Genomic DNA, 17,466 nt, shown 5'->3' with positions numbered 1-17,466 from the left:
GATCAGCTGCTAATATTTTTTCTTCAAATATTGGTCTAGTTCCGAGGATACAGAAAAAAAAAATCAAAACAACATTAAACAAAACAACATTGAACTAAATAACTCCATGAACAAACAGAAATGGTAATGAAACCAGGCATATATGTACTAGCTTTGTAATGAATTTTCAGAGCCACCGACACCGGGAGGGGGGGGGGCATGGCCCCCAATAATGTTCAAAGCAATGATTTTCAAATAGACCTTTTTAATAATCTGATTAGTATTTTCCCATGTATTAGAATCAATCTTTGAAAGTGGAATTGTACGGTGGCTAAATAGGGACAAAGGAAAAGAAAAAAATGTCTTCAAAAGGCTCCAAATTTTGATTTCTTATCTCCAAATTTTGACTTTTATCTCATAATTTTAATATTTTTTTTTAATTTCCAAATTTTGAGATAAAATGTGGAATGTTTGAGATAAAAAGTCCACTTTTGAAATTTGGGGACCCCCCGCCACTATGTCCCTATTAAGCCAACGTAGAATTGGAATACCTTTGAATTTGATAATTTCTTCTTACTGTGACCATGCATCTCCCAACCCCCAACCTGCCCCCTTCCGTAAATGCATGTCGGGTAACCCGGTATTTCGTGACTTTGATGTTGTATCACGTTCGGTAAATTACCGTTTGCACTGGTTGCCCCTTGACAATAGAAGCTGGTCAGTGATTCAGGTCTAATATCAATAGCTATATAGATGGTCGGGGACGGGCGATCCCAAGAGCACCTTATTGGGCCAACACCTTGGCATCCCGCTCGCCAGTATAGGCCCACCGCACATACTACATGTAGGTTCTACCACTCAATAAAATATACACTTAGAGGCCACGGGAACGTTTGACGTTCGTAACGAATTATGGTATGTATGAATAGTCTTTGTGATTCTTAGTCGCAGTAAGGCGTTCTATTATATTGTTGGTAACTTGGATACTTCTCGGTCAATCTGAAAACGACTCACATTCTAATACACATTGATGTTTTTTATGGACAGATATCATGTATTGAATCGGGTAAGGTATTCCATGATCACTCAAATTTTTGTAAGTGACAATTTCTTGCATACTGTGGTGAATCCTGTGATGAGTCTGAATCCGTGATGTATCTGGTGATAAATCTGAATCTGAGGAATCCTGTGATGAATCCTGTGATGAGTTTGAATCCTAGGATGAACCTGGGGATGAATACTGGGATAGCTTCAGGTTGGTTCATGTGCCGTGTGCGATTTTGTTTTGCTTAGTACAGAAATGAATACATAGAACTTAAAAGCCATATCGCACCTGCTGCTGTGGTTGGCCCACCACCCTGTGTTAAGTTCTGCGATTTTAATCCAGCGAGTCCTGTTCTATATTGCATCATTCTTCTTACTGCTACGAGATCGCGTGTATTTTGTAGCCGAGGACAGCACTCATGCTTGAGCTTCAGGTAGGCATGGCAGTAGATAACATCGTACAATAGGCATACTGTAGTGTAGCCTGTAGGCCTGGTAAATACTTAACATATCCCAAACGAAGTGATTATTCGCAGGGCAGCCCGGCGAATAACGTACACAGACACCTTATTCGCTGGGCTGTGACGATTTTGAAAATAGGTTTATTATTAGGTTTTGCTATTGATACCAGTCAGTTTAGGGGCCTTGAAAAAGCCAACCTTTTGGGCCCAAATAGTCTTAGCCACTTCATAAGCTAATTTTTGGAGCCCCAGCAGTTCAAGTTTAAAAGCTTATTTTAAGGGAGCTTATCTTGGGATTCCCCAAAAGCCGATATTGCCTGAAAGCCAATATGGTCAAGGGTGTGACACCTCCCCCCCCCCACCTCCCACACCTTTACATGCAAATGAGCAGTCACTCTGCAAAAACAAAGGTGAAAATGATCGTGGGATGACATTTTTATGTTGGCGGTACTAATGCTAGACTGGTTCAATCTTAAGGCCCTAGGCTCCCAAAACCAATCCTAACAGCATTAAGATAGGAATCCCAAAGGCCAATAAATTCCTCAAAATATAGAGGCTCCCAATTGAGACTCTCAAAAAGATAGCTGGTGCCCAAAAGCAAACTCGAATAGCCCCAAAAGCAAACTCGAATAGCCCCAAAAATTACTGAGCCCGTTAACCCAGTCTAAGGCTGCCCTGTGAATAAGGTGTATGTGTCTGGCTATTCGCAGGGCAGCCCTGCAAATAAGATGCTTGTGTCTGGCTATTCACAGGGCTGCCCTGCGAATAAGGTGTATGTGTCTGGCTATTCGCAGGGCTGCCCTGTGAATAAGATGCTTTTGTCCGGCTATTCGCAGGGCTGCCCTGTGAATAAGGTGTATGTGTCTGGCTATTCACAGGGCTGCCCTGCGAATAAGCCCCACCTATCCCAAAAGCAAATAGTACTAGGCCTAGTAGTAGTACAGATCAGTGTATCATTCTGCCATGTTTCGTCCGCGTAATTGTCAAATAGTGATGAAAGTGATTATCTTGGTTAATTACTTGAAAAAACATTGTTTTTCTCAGGTAAACCTGGACTAACACTGGTAAACCCAGATACCTGGGTGATAAATCTTAGTTATCCTAGAGAAAAAAAAATACGGATTTATCAGTGAATGAAACTTGGAAATATCCTCTGATAATCAGGATTTATTGGCCGATAAACCTGGTCTATCTTATTACGCAGCATGGGGCAGTCTTAGACATGTTGTTTGTCACTACAAACATGTTGGTTTGATCAGATTCAGCCAGAAATATTATTATTACGTATTATACTTGTAAAGGTTGTGAGTCAAACTGACCAAGCAAGTAAAAACTTCTCTATATCATATATGCATGCATTGAAGTTAATTGTGTGATTCCAATAATGAGCACATAGTCAATGACTGTGCTTCAAGATAACAAAAGGGACATATATATTTCTTTCACTTTAGCCAATTTTAGCCACGGCATTGTTGCTTAAAATTCCGTTTGCAAAAAGTGTTTAGAATTTGACTTCCACTTCTGCTTCTGTAAGTGCACGTGGCAATAATGTGCGGTTAACAGCCTTGATCTATGTCGACACAAATCGCCAAAAGTGCTGTTGATGTGTGATCCTTTTTTGCCCGGATTTGATGTAGTGATCCAGAAGCTGCTTGAAGGATAGCAACCTCCAGATTTGATCTCTGGTGGTAGTTTATTACATAGAGGGTTGGTGTGTGGATAGAGCTAGTGTTTATAATAGTTATTTTGGGCTCTGAGGGTTTTATAGTTGAAATCAAGAGATGTTGCTGTTGCAGTGTTGTCATCAGCTACAAGATGAAGAACCTTACTTACTAGGCGTAATGCTGTGAGTTTCCTTATACCAGGCGATGAGCCGAACTTTGGTCCTTAGTATTTCTAATTTTCTTCCCAGTTGAGATATACCAGCATACTGTTAACACTGCGTTTGTAGTCATTCATAACAAATCTTGCTGCACGTCCTTTTGTGTAACACTATATGGGTCCCATATATAGAGCTGGCAAATTCTAGCTTTGGTCTAACATGGGTCTTGTAGGCAACTTCCTTCCACAGTTTCCTTTCTAAGAGGCCTAGTACTTTGTTTGCTTTATTAACTCATTGTGCGATATATGTTTTGTCTCCATCATCACAGATCACCTTTTTGAAATGCTTGTGTTTTTCTTGTACGTTTATCGCTCAGGTTACACATTGGTAGTTAATTTTCTTACTGTGTTGCAGATATGCCATGGAATATCCTCCAAAGCTTAGAACCAAGAAAGGATGTTGGCAGCAGCAGCAGACAGGAGAAGCTCCTCTGCCTATACCCATCCAGTCGCTGAGTAACAAACCTGCCTCTAATTCAAGATGGTTCTATTACACAGCAAGACTAATAGATGGATCAGTCCTTGTACAGAAGGAGGGAGATCAGCACTTCCTTCACCGAATGGTAAAAACCTAAGTATCCAGTTCTTTCAAAATTAGGTATTTGTTAAAGGATAGTCCAGAGTCATATTTATTGCAAGTAAGTTGTAACCTAAAAAAAAAAAAATCACTACACCAAAGCATGTATTCATATGAATTACAGGTTAAGAGAAAATTGCATTGAAAGTAACCTCAACTTCCCAAAATTTTAACAATTTATGAAGTTGAATATTGCTGTGATATCATGGATTCATGTTGCGTCCATACATCGAACCTCAACGGACCACATACCTCATAGAGACACTGTAAAGATACCTATTTGTTGATCGTATAGTCATTGAAGAAAGACTTCATACTACTGAAAAGAAGATTTTGCCATTCCAAACTCCCAACACTATTTAAAACTTCATGATGGCATATGTGTGTGTGTGTGCGTTTGTGACACGCAGCTTGTAAACACAATATCTGAAGAAGTGAAGGTCGAACCAATTACATATTTGGTGTATAGAAGTACCACATTGAGAACAAGAAATTTGTTGTTTTTGGTGGAGGCCAGAACTCACAAATGTGGATGGCTATGGGTTGCTTTGTCCAATCCCAACCTACCACTCCCCATCACAACCACTCCCAATCCCTACCACTCCCCATCACTACCACTCCCCATCCCTATCACTCCCCATCACTACCACTCCCCATCACTACCACTCCCCATCCCTACCACTCCCAATCCCTACCACTCCCCATCACTACCACTCCCCATCACTACCACTCCTCATCCCAACCACTCCCCATCACTACCACTCCCCATCACTACCACTCCCCATCCCTACCACTCCCAATCCCTACCACTCCCCATCACTACCACTCCCCATCACTACCACTCCTCATCCCAACCACTCCCCATCACTACCACTCCCCATCACTACCACTCCCCATCCCTATCACTCCTCATCCCAACCACTCCCCATCACTACCACTCCTCATCCCAACCACTCCCCATCCCTATCACTCCCCATCCCTACCACTCCTCATCCCAACCACTCCCCATCACTACCACTCCCCATCACTACCACTCCCCATCACTACCACTCCCCATCTCTACCACTCCTCATCCCTATCACTCCCCATCCCTATCACTCCTCATCCCAACCACTCCCCATCACTACCACTCCTCATCCCAACCACTCCCCATCCCTATCACTCCTCATCCCAACCACTCCCCATCCCTATCACTCCCCATCCCTACCACTCCTCATCCCAACCACTCCCCATCCCTATCACTCCTCATCCCAACCACTCCCATCCCTACCACTCCCCATCCCTATCACTCCCCATCCCTATCACTCCCCATCACTACCACTCCTCATCCCAACCACTCCCCATCCCAACCACTCCCCATCACTACCACTCCCCATCCCTATCACTCCCCATCCCTATCACTCCTCATCCCAACCACTCCCCATCACTACCACTCCTCATCCCAACCACTCCCCATCCCTATCACTCCTCATCCCAACCACTCCCATCCCTACCACTCCCCATCCCTATCACTCCCCATCCCTATCACTCCCCATCACTACCACTCCTCATCCCAACCACTCCCCATCCCAACCACTCCCCATCACTACCACTCCCCATCCCTATCACTCCCCATCCCTATCACTCCCCATCCCTACCACTTCTCATCCCAACCACTCCTCATCCCAACCACTCCCATCCCTATCACTCCCCATCCCTACCACTCCCCATCACTACCACTCCCCATCACTATCACTCCCCATCACTACCACTCCCCATCACTATCACTCCCCATCACTACCACTCCCCATCACTACTACTCCCCATCCCTATCACTCCCCATCCCTACCGCTCCTCATCCCAACCACTCCCCATCCCTATCACTCCCCATCCCTACCACTCCCCATCACTACCACTCCTCATCCCAACCACTCCTCATCCCAACCACTCCCCATCACTACCACTCCCCATCACTACCACTCCCCATCACTATCACTCCCCATCACTACCACTCCCCATCCCTATCACTCCCCATCCCTACCGCTCCTCATCCCAACCACTCCCCATCCCTATCACTCCCCATCACTACCACTCCCCATCCCTATCACTCCCATTCCCTATCACGGATAAGAACAGAAGGATGTCAGATATTTGGATTGTTCAATATAGTGCTAAGAACGGTACAGAAGATTAATGCATTAATATACATGTGATCTTCTCTTTCTTAGGGATGCTTCGGTAAAGGTAATTTGTCCCGAGGAAAACCAGAGCATGGTTATTTTGTGTCTTCCTTTCAAGGACATCAGAGAAAGACTTGTAAGTATCCATACATTAAGCTTTATATCCGAACATAAATATTGTATCTATTCTGAGATGATTTCTTAAGTCTTTCCCAGTCTTTCATTTAATTTACTTTCCAATAAATTACTGGTTTGTGACATCTAACACATTTCTAAAGACAAGAAATTGCATATGAAAGTAATTTCAGTGTAAAGGAACAATTCTATGCAAGGTGATCTTCCAGAGAAATTATTGATGTCTGACTGAAACAAACTCTTAAGGAAATTGACAAAGGTGCCAAGAAACTAACACTGGGGATTGGTTTGGCTTTTCTTTTGATTATACAATAACATTTTTTTACTTTATTTTAATGTCATTTTTTATAGCTTTTTATGATTCCTTCTCTCAGTACCAGCAACTGAAAGAAGATTCCAGCAGAGTCGGTTTCAAAAAGTCCGTCAACACAGGTAAGACCATCATTCATTTAAGAAGTGATGATGTAGTGCTCATATGAATTGGTCAAGCACTCTTTGGACAAGGTCAAATGCATCGTGGGACCCTTCTACCTTGTCTTTACAGTTCATATGACCCATTTGGTAGGTGATCCAAGGCTATGATTAGGGCCAAAATATTTCCATGGTCCAGTTTCATTCATTTAAGAAGTGATGGTGTAGTGGTCATTTGAATTGGTCAAGTATTCTTTGGACCCAGCAAAACGCATTTTGAGAGATTTCTAAATCGTCTTTAGAGTTCATATGACCCATATATTTGGAAAATATGACCAAATCTTGAACATCTTGTAAGATAGCATTCGGCTTGCCATAGGTTTTACGTTGATAGCACTGTTGAATAAGTAACTGAATAGGTAGCAGTTACTCATTCGCGAATATCAAACGAGGAACGCGGAATAAGTAACTAACTTCACAGCGGTATAATTTACTTCTAAATCTAATTAAAGAATTGCTACCCAATGTGTGAACAATTCTCTTGTAGCTGCATGGTTATTGGAAGAGTGAAGTTAATAAATTATGGATCACTTTCTTATGAGAAGTACATGGAAAGTCCATTGTTATTGTTTCATGTTCGCGGTACACTCCGTAGAATGACGTCATGCAGTGACCTGTACGTTAATGAGCTTTAAGCTTCACGTTTCTGGTCAGCGAGAATCTGCTAACTTTGATATCAATCTTCTCTAAATAACTGTCTCGTTCGACTAAACAGGAACCACAGTATTGTTTATGTACTAAAATACTTTAGTATGAGCCCAAAAAAAGATTTTATTGTGTGCCTCCAGGCTCCAGCTATGCATTTTTACATTGCAAAATACTGTGACCTCACATCATATGACATCACAAACACCTCAGCACATAACATGAAATGGCCTCCCACAGCATGTTATGACATCACATCATTCCATATGTATGTGTCACATCACATGACATCATTTCACTTTTTAAAGTAAGGCTAGAGATTCTCACAGTGTGTTTTTGACTGGTGTTTCTTGCAGGTATGAGAGACATCTGTCCTGGAGTAAACTAAAAGTCCTGAAAATGGGAGAGAAGGAACAGATAGATGGTGAGGGAAATACAAATGCTCCATCTACCTCTAAGGAATACCAACCTGCTTGCATTGGGTCAAAGGTCATTGAAGAAACTGAAGATATGGGTGATACATCTTGGAAAGAAGATAGCAGCTCTGAAATTGAAGAGAAAGGAGAGAAATCAACATGTTTGCATCACCAGACGTGTGATGTTGATGTCAGTGAGTGGACTCCACAAGTAGATAAGAGCAAAGAAGGTCACAGTAGTCACATCTGTGATAGCCAAGAGCAATTCTTGAAGAAAGAAACCTCAAAGTTGGAGGAAAATATTTCAATGAATATGGATACTAGTTGGACTGATATTAAAGAAGAAGGGGATCATAAGAAGGGTGTTAAGAGAGATCACACTGGTTATGTGAGAAGTCAACAATGTGAGTCATGTTCAGGTAAATCCCAGCCAATAGATATGTTGACAGGCATTGGCCTAAGAGATGATGTGATGAAGGTAAAATGTTTGACGGGGATGGGAACAGGTGACATAAGATGCAGTAGTGATGACGATTGTAGGATGAAGAAAGATAAGCAACTTGAGCAACAGAGTCAGGTTTCAAAGTCAGACACAGAGTTGACCCAATTCAAAGTCCTGGATGAATCTAATGCACCGGGTCATCAGCAAACCAAATTGAGGAACAGTAAATCAAACGAGACACAGAATCAGAAGAGGCATCGACAGGAAGACAAGGAGCAGACACACAAGGTTAGTAAAGAATTATGAAAAGATTGTCCAGCTATATTTGTAAGATCCAGACTCCACCACACCTGGTCTTATTAGTCAGCAGAGAACAGAGTTGAAAAACCTTGAAACTAGATACTGTACCTACTAAGACGCTGCCTGGTTGAATGTCAAATGTAGTTTCCTTTTTTCTTGATATTTATTGTCACAGTTTTGTGGATGCAAATTTTGAAGCTTAAAAGTTCATTATCAGTCAAAAGGGGACACATTAAAAGGTCATCTATGGATCGAAATGGGTCTTGTTTACAAATCAGTGTAGTAATGGTACTTTTACTGAATGCATAGCAGCTCACAACACGTGAGCAAAATGGTCATTTGCTAGTTTTGGGTCATGTGGGTTTGTCTAGAGATTAAGATTGAAACTCGCCTAGAATTCATTGGAAATTACTGCTTCATCTTTGAAATGCTATATTTGATTGAGTTGAATGAAAGACAGACATGATAATCATCGGATGGTGGATCATTAGCCTTCTTGAAGAATTTGATGTCAAGGTCATTCAAGGCCATTTTATCTGAAAAAGTATACGAGATGTTTCAAATGTTCTTTGAGGTCAGTAAAGGTCACAACCTGTATCGCCTGCACTAAAAGCCAAAAGATTTAAAGATGCAAGTGAAGGAATTTAACTACATGACTTGGATGTATAAGTTCAAGTCAATTTCAGACAAGAGAGTGCTACCAATGAACTAATTCAGTAGCATGATTAATATTTTACAGAAATAATTACTGTACATAGTCACTTCAGGGAGAGATGATTGAACATCAGTTATCTCATCTTCAAATTCACATCAGAGGCCACAATCCATCCCTGTCACAACAATGCATATACCTGCTGCAAGAGTTGATTACAGTAATTACTATTAAATTCCTGAGATGTTTCTCAAAATGTTTTCAACTGTCTTTCGATGGAATGAGTGACTGCACCATTGGTGCTCTTTTTTCCTTTGGCAGATGAAGTCCAAACAGGTTATACGTAAACCTGATCCATATCCTGTCCAGGAGTTTCTGCAGCTGAGCTATGAAGAGGTGAATATCTGTGGTATTTAAGTGTTTGTTAAAGCCTGAGAAGAATCTTGTTTCCAGTAATATATATTTCTATGGAACATTGTTTGAACTCTGGTGTGTATCGTTTTTAAACAAGCAAAACTTATCTGACCAGTGATGTCATTCTGTTTGGCAGAGGTAAGCAGGATGTTCATACTCCTCAGCTCTAAACAGTAAGTCTCTAATGTTGGACAGAAGTGTCCATTGAGTTAATGCTGTAAAGATATCACACACTACTGGCTAATATCATACACTGCTGGTTAATATCATACACTCCTGGCTAATATCATACACTGCTGGTTAGCTAGCAATACCAAGTGTGCTAGCAGCTCTTACTACACAATATTTGTGATCTAAAATGAACATTACCAGAGTGGTCATGTATGTTATATGCAGCAAAATTGAATCATAGTCTCACAGATTTTAAATATTTAAAAACAATAATGTTTGATTTTTTTTTTGCTGAAGGCATCTTTTAGATGGTGATGGCGTAAGTCAGTGTATGTAACACTTGCTCGTAAACACTCTAACTTCAGTAAGATAACTGTGGTACATTTTATATTTGGTATGTAAGTTCCCCTTTGGTCAAAGGTCATTTGAGGTCAGCATGCCTGAAAACATTGTTCCCACAATATTTCAAGAAGTGGAAGTTACAGGAAGTTCAACTTGTAGCTCACAGGAATCCAAGTATTCATCTTTGCCTACATAGCTTGTTTCTGTGCTAAGTACTCTGGTTTATGTCATCTAGTTTCACTTCCAAGGTTTCATACATAACATCAACCCCCCACCACAGTGACCACTCATAGCCATTGGTTGCTAACATTTGGCTAAACTGATTGTGTAAACTAACTGGACGAAGATTGTTTCAGTCAATCCGGCTGATGGCTGGTGTATGTAAATGAGATTTACAAAACAGAACTGGTTCTGGAAAAGAAAATGAAGTTTGTTACACTGGTTTACCAACTTTGAGCTATAGTTTGCATTCATTCATTTCTCAACAGAGCTCAAAAGTAATCAGGAGCCATTAAATTCCCAATTTTTTGTTAACATTAAAATGATTTCTTTTATTATGATTATTTTTGCAGTCTTTTTTTCTCTCATATGGTCTGGGCTGTTTGACTTTGTTGAAACCATCAACGACAACTGCAGAGGTAATTATACTGTTCATGGAAAGCCAGTGTTACTATTGTGGAGGCACTGGTGCAAAGTATAAAAATTCCAATTAAATTCTCCAATTAAAACCTGTTTGACTTCAATCTAGTTGTTTCAGTTGAAGCGTTCTACTGACCAAACCTCTTGGAAAATGAATAACATAAAGTGGAAGTGTAGTGACATGTTGATGACAAAGTCTTAATGGCAGTGAAGACTTGCCCCAAACCGCATGCCGTGCTCTGAAAAAGTTAATTTTCTGTTGCTTGCAAGTGAAGTTTTCTTCATGTCGATACAAAATGCAGACAGTAATGAAACGTGATACCTTGTTATCTTTAGCTGGACCTGAGATGTCCATTGCTGTATCATTTGTACACTGTGCTGTGGGTATTGACCACAGCTGTATGTACTGACTGTACAATAGTGTCTAATTACCGAAGGTAGCAAGCTGTGTGCATATTTTCTGGGATCGATGGTGTTGTCTAACACTTCTGTTACACCTCATTCGAAACTAGGTCAGATTACCGGCATGAGACGTTTCTTTTTGCGTGAGTCTTCACACCCTTTAAGTATGTAGTACTTTCAGTCAATATCGCATCTAATGATGTCATGATCTAACTGAATCACCCCTTGTAAACAGGATATCTCAAGTGCAGATATGTTGAACATCTCTTTGGTCTGTAGATCCAACTTGATAAGTACAAAAAGCTTATCAAAGTTGGTAGAGGTCAAGGTCATTTGAGGTCAGCATAGGTCAATGTTGCAAGATAGTTTCTTCACAGTAAGCCATGGGGGATTGCTTTTATTGATGTATTCATCATAGTTATTGCAAGATGTGTATTATTGTATATTTACATCAAAGGTCATTTCTGGTCAACATGGGTCAAAGTATGCAACACTTTTAACACAAAATAGTCCAAAAGTAAAGCGTGGATGAATTGTCATACCTTATAGATGCACTTCAGTAAAGACATAAAACCTTGTGCATTTTGTGGAAGTGAAAGGTCATTTGGTCTATGAATCTGATGTCAAGACTCGGATGAACTTCATTCTTTGTATCCTAGGAAGAAAAAACCCTGTTGTTTTATGTGGTGGTCAAACACCATTTGAGATCAACAGACCGTATGAAAGTCTGAAACCTGATAAAGAATATTATTTATAAAATAATGCTTGATTACAAGTTTTACAAGTTGATATGTAAATCCACATTGGTGCAAGGAGCTTACTGTCAACAACATGTAGTCAATCAAAAGAAATGTGGCAAAAATCAGTAAATGTTTTCTATCTGATTGTCTTGTTTTTGCCTCAGGGTGAATCTCCCTATTGTTGACAAAAGGAAGGTTAATATCAGTTTCAGCACAAGTCATATTGCTCTCCTCTGTATACATGTGTATGATATAAAGACACAGAAGATGTCCAATACTTAAAGGCATTGAAGACTCTCCCCAAACCGTGTGCGGCCATCTGAAAAAGTTAACTTTCTGTTGCTTGCAAGTGACGTTTTGTTCGTGTCGCTACAAAATGCAGACAGTGCAGTAATGAAACGTGATACCTTGTTATCTTTAGCTGGACCTGAGATGTCCATCGCTGTATGGTTTGTACACTGTGCTGTGGGTATTGACCGCAGCTGTATGTACTGACTGTACACTAGTGTCTAATTACCGACGGTAGCAAGTTGTGTGTGTGTATTTTCTGGGATCGATGGTGGTGTCTAACACTTCTGGTACACCCCATTCGAAACTAGGTCAGATTACCGGCATGAGACATTTCTTTTTGCACTAGTCTTCACACCCTTTAAATGATGCTTGTATGTGATGCAACCTCAAAATCAGAGATAGGAATGGAAAGAAATTTGAACAGTTTGTGAGGTCTTTATCAGTATTAAAAACCCAAGCAATATTAAACTGTATCAAGTATGATGGTTGGTATGATTGGATAAATACCCACAATTTAAGCAAAGTGAGAAACGACCACCATTGCTTCGAAGGAAGTAGAATGATTTGATGCTTATACCCACCACTAAGTAAGGTGAGTTGACCTGATGTTGAGGAGTACTTGCTGCCACACAGTGGCGGAGCTAGGGGTATTGGTCAGGGGGGCGAGAATAGTCTCTAGGGGCGCTTTCCACACTATCTAAGCGGAGCTCCAGCACGGGTTGGCGCGGAGCGTACAGAAATTTTTTGAGTAAAGATACTCCCTAGATCACCGGAAATGACCCTTTCCGGGCCTTGCTAATTGGTAGATAAACGAAGAATAAATAGGTGTCATCGCCAACAAAATGTGACAAATGTCAATAGGTAGATGAGAGCGCAATAAAAAAGTCAATAATCGCAAATAAGAAAAAGCTGAAAAGGGCGCCAGCAGTCCATCTGAGTCCGCCAGGGGGGGCATCCGCCCCCCTGACTGTATGGACGCTCCGCCACTGCTGCCACATTCAGTTTGTGGACATTGGATAATCTTCTGTTAGAATCTGATGGACTGTCATGTATTTTATCTTCTCAGGAGACCCCGATGAATTTGGTAGACATTTGGAAGGAGTTTCTCGTCCTGAAGCCAAGATTCCCCGCTACATATGCCTGCTATCATTATTATAGGAGTAAAGGATGGGTACCGAGATGTGGCATCAAGTATGGCTGTGATTTTGGTAATTATATGATTATCTCTTTAAGATAGTTTGAAAACAACTACCAGGAAGCTTTACAAAGCTTAGAAATATGTTATCATTGATCATTGGCACACAGGGGAGGATTGAAGCAGTTTGGGTAAATGAACTTTTAAGAAACCTGCTGGTTTATAAGAGACAAAATTTGATTGTCATGCAACTCATGCTGAAAATACACGTCCTGTATCTCTTCCTTAAATTCTCAGTTGTTTACAAGAAAGGACCAAGCTTCTATCATTCCAGCTTTGCTGTTCTTGCTCATCTTGTTGAGGAAGGGTCTGAGATGACTTCAGCCTTGGCATCCTGGTATAATTTTACAGGATTCTCCAGAATAATTGAAAATGCTGCCAAGGTAGGTAATCATTTTTGTTAAGTAATTCTGAATCAATGTCTAAAGTTTCATGATTTGACAACAAAATATGATGTAAGTTTTTGGTTACTTGCCATAGGTAGGCATACTAATCATCACACCGCTACAAGGTGTTACATATATTCATTGTTTGCACTTTTGTTTTTATTAGTGCTAGTAGTTGTAGTAGCCTCATAGATTCATTTGAAAGTTTTTGATTTACTATGAAGGATTTTAAGAAATGTTGTAGATTGAAAGTTGTTCACAGTATTTGTTTGGTAGATGTTTTGACATGATTAAGACACCACACGTTAAGACACAAGAATATGAAAGAACAAAGAAAGACACCATGGAGAAGTGTTATTTTGACTGTATTTCTGCAATGTAAAAATGACAGTGATGACGTCATAACTGTAACCGAGTAATCACGAGAAGCGCTATGCTATTAATCGACTACAAAAAAATGAAGCGACTATCAGCACTAATTAACAGTCATATTTTACACGAAGGGTTTAAGGGTTCACAGTGGTAAATATTTTTGATACCTTTTGGAGATTCATGTTCATCATGTGTACTGCACCTAATGTTGATCAGTGCTGGCAACTTTTAGCACTTGGTAGTAGGGGGGGGTGGGGGGAATGCATAGAGGGTCATTTAAATTTTCCTAAAAATGACTCAATCCTTCTTCTGATTAACGGACATCTTCAGATAATGATAAGATATCAGTCTTAGTTTCAGCACTCCAGTATGTGAAAGGACACAGTGGTTAGTGAATAACATGCATATGAAATCTAGACTTAATTGTACTTGTAAACATCTGCTTTCAGTAGTATTTCCCTCTCACCGTACCATATCACTGTACATAACAGCTGTAAGATGTCATTGCTACTTTCAGCTAACAAAGAAGTCATAGATTATCTGCAAAGTACCATTAAAAGATGGTTTCCTATTGACCAATAAATACAGGCAGTAAGCTGAAGTCAGTATCATTTTTCACCACTTTGACTGTAACAACCGGTTAACCAATACCTGATCATCCATAGATGTAGTGACCAAAATTTTCACAATATTTTCTTACTGATAGAAATTGGATGTCCATTCTGGTGGCAGACTTCATGTGTTAGCCAATTCTGACAAATTTGACAAAACTGCTATGATCTCTAGGGAGTAAACTGGTTCCTTTTAGAGCAATTCATTTCACTGATAATGATCTTGTTGACAGTTTTGTGTTTATAATCCTTCACCAAAAGATGATTTAGAAGAAGTTTTGAGTTAGTTCCCAAGTAGCAGTTCCTTGAGGCTTGATCATAACATACTACGAGGCATATTTTTTTTCAATATACCAGAAATAAGTCATTATTTGAAAGCTTGTTTTGCATATACTTTCAAGGCAAGTAACCACTCTGGTTAATTTGATTGAGCTTTGGTTTTAACCAGATGTACCCTCACATTTGATTTGTATGATTTTTGGACATCCAATGAAGGTGAACAAAATTGATGATTGTATGTGCTTTGTTTCTTTGTAGGATATTATTCTGTGTTATGTCACTTACCCAGAAGAATTCACAGAGCTGCATCTCAAGAGTCCAGCTTGTATACCTCATCTGAAAGTTCATGAAATCTGCATGAAGAGATGGAGACCAACAAGAGAAAGAGAATGGAAAGAAGACTATCCTCCCTGATATCATAGCATTCATTCTCCGCAGCTCTGGCTGTGAGCAAACTTGCCGCCTGTTGATTGATGTTACGTAGAAGGGACTTTGACCCAAGTATAAAACAAGTGAAGGGCATGTTGTCACTGCACACGTAGACCAATCGCACCTTGGCCAAACCGTACCCATGTATATAATCCTAAAATATCTGGGCCCTTCAAATTTGTGATTTATAAAGGTTTGAACATATTTGTCAACAACATTCCCAGATCTTCCCGGACTTAATAGTCATCACGGCCATCAGATGTGTCGTTACACATAATAACACTTAAACAGTGCAAGTCTATTTGTAAGCTAAACCTAACTATAATATAACAGACATGATAGTACCAGAGTATTAAAGATGTATTATGAAATAAAGGTACAACCCATAATCTGTATTACCCATAACTTGTTTAAAGTAGGACAAATAATCTATTCCCTCTGGTAACTTGACCTTAACAAATTTGTATTAGCCTTCCCTATATGCTCCACACAGTGTCATCCCATGCAGTGCATGATAAACTGCTAAACCTATTTACAGTTCCGCCTATCGTTATGCCCATGTGTCTCGCATATAACAAAAAATTAGTCTCAAATCCGATAATTTAACAAATAGATTCAAACAATTATTTATTTTATTTTTTAATGTATTTATATTTTATTAATTTATTTTTATTTACTCTTTTTTACTCAAGCTTGATAGCGACCTATCGTACTCTGCCTGATAACAGAACATGAAGAGCGCCACCACTTTAGTTTGTCATTCAAATTGCGTTATCACGTATTCACATAAAACACTTAGTACAATACGCTAGAACTTCCGAATGAGGTCAATCCGTTTCATGTGACAGGTTTGCAGTTTCAACTACAACAAGAAACAATTTAAATTCTGATGAAAAGCATTCATATACTTCAAAACCTTTCCCTGTTGTTGCGATTGCAGGATGGGTTCCCAGTATTTTCGGGTAGAAGCTATGAATCTCGGATCTTGCCTGGCCTTGGGGTTGGTTTCTAGGTAGGGTTACGAAGCCTACACATTGTCAATTTGCCAGTCCAAATAAAGCATGAAAAGTTCACGGTGATTCATTCTTTGTCTCTCTTATTAGTTTGAGTACTTTTGTTAGAAAAAAGGTCAATAAATGGTGAAGTAAGTATGGAGATTAAAATAGCAGTGACTTAAGTCAATTTTCATGATGAGATCATTCTTATTCTAGTGATAATTAAGATCTCCTTTCTTTTCATTGGTAGAATTAATTACTGGACTTAATTAGCTCCAAAGAGCAAATCATGAGTGCCACCAAGAAATTATCCAAGTAAACAATTCCCTCTAGTCTAGAAAATTAATATCTTCGCCTCAAGTCTCATTGTTCTAGAACTAAATGTAGATCAGAAGAAAAACCAAATATGTTAACTTTTTATATTTGAGCGGAACAACAGACAAGCTCCCATGGATGCATTAAATCTGCAGTGAAACTGATAGACATCTCTAGCCTTGGTTTCCATGACAACATCCTATAATGATAATAATCATAATAAATGCAAATTTATATAGCGCCAATATCTAGAGGAAAACCAATGCTCAGTGGTGCTAGTGCTCAGGGAAGGCAGTCAAATTAGATAAGTTTTGAGTCTGTTTTTGAAAATGTTAACGTTGGTTGCCGACTCGATGTGCAGTGGAAGTGAGTTCCAAAGAGTAGGAGTGGCATTAGAAAACAATCGTTGACCAAATGACTTCAGCTTCCACTTAGGTACATGGAGCAGTAGCTGATTTGAGGATCGGAGAGAGCGGGTGGTGGTAATCCGACTGATCATGCTACTCATGTATTCTCACTATTCTGGTGCTAATCCATGCAGGGCTTTATATGTGAGCAGTCATGATTGTGTTAGCATGTAAACTGGTTCTCCTGTAAGGTTACCAGATGTCAAAATCTGAATTCTTGTAAACTGTTACTTGATAAGTTGGTCCAACTAGTTGTGAAGTATTCATGTTTGTCATTGAGTTCAGAGGTATTCTCAGCTCACTGGGGTCAAAGTCC

The 17,466-nt window shown here is 39.8% G+C and overlaps 1 protein-coding gene across 2 annotated transcripts; it reads left to right on the top strand.

The window, feature by feature from the left end:
- Nucleotides 1-1,216: 1,216 nt before the first annotated feature.
- Nucleotides 1,217-16,512, top strand: LOC139984740 (uncharacterized). Of its 2 annotated transcripts, none has more exons than XM_071998767.1 (10): nt 1,217-1,457; nt 3,721-3,928; nt 6,150-6,237; nt 6,611-6,668; nt 7,709-8,498; nt 9,484-9,558; nt 10,662-10,727; nt 13,228-13,369; nt 13,594-13,739; nt 15,263-16,512. In XM_071998767.1, the coding sequence occupies exons 2-10, from the start codon at nt 3,728-3,730 to the stop codon at nt 15,416-15,418; spliced, it is 1,722 nt and encodes a 573-aa protein (XP_071854868.1). In that variant the 5' UTR covers nt 1,217-1,457; nt 3,721-3,727; the 3' UTR covers nt 15,419-16,512. The 2 variants fall into 2 exon arrangements, with proteins under 2 accessions (XP_071854868.1, XP_071854869.1); XM_071998768.1 differs by lacking the exon at nt 1,217-1,457 and adding an exon at nt 1,500-1,518.
- Nucleotides 16,513-17,466: the final 954 nt, after the last annotated feature.

This window comes from Apostichopus japonicus, chromosome 17, assembly GCF_037975245.1.
Source record: "Apostichopus japonicus isolate 1M-3 chromosome 17, ASM3797524v1, whole genome shotgun sequence".
Taxonomy (NCBI): Eukaryota; Metazoa; Echinodermata; class Holothuroidea; order Aspidochirotida; family Stichopodidae; genus Apostichopus; species Apostichopus japonicus.
The sequence above is the reverse complement of the archived record's forward strand: the minus strand, read 5'-3'. Positions and strand labels throughout refer to the sequence as shown.

Coding starts and splice junctions, on each gene's coding strand:
- LOC139984740 (XM_071998767.1), top strand. CDS start 3,728: ATGGAATATCCTCCAAAGCTTAGAACCAAGAAAGGATGTTGGCAGCAG. Junction 6,669..7,708: donor CAAAAAGTCCGTCAACACAG/GTAAGACCATCA, acceptor TGTTTCTTGCAG/GTATGAGAGACATCTGTCCT. Junction 8,499..9,483: donor ACAAGGAGCAGACACACAAG/GTTAGTAAAGAA, acceptor TTCCTTTGGCAG/ATGAAGTCCAAACAGGTTAT.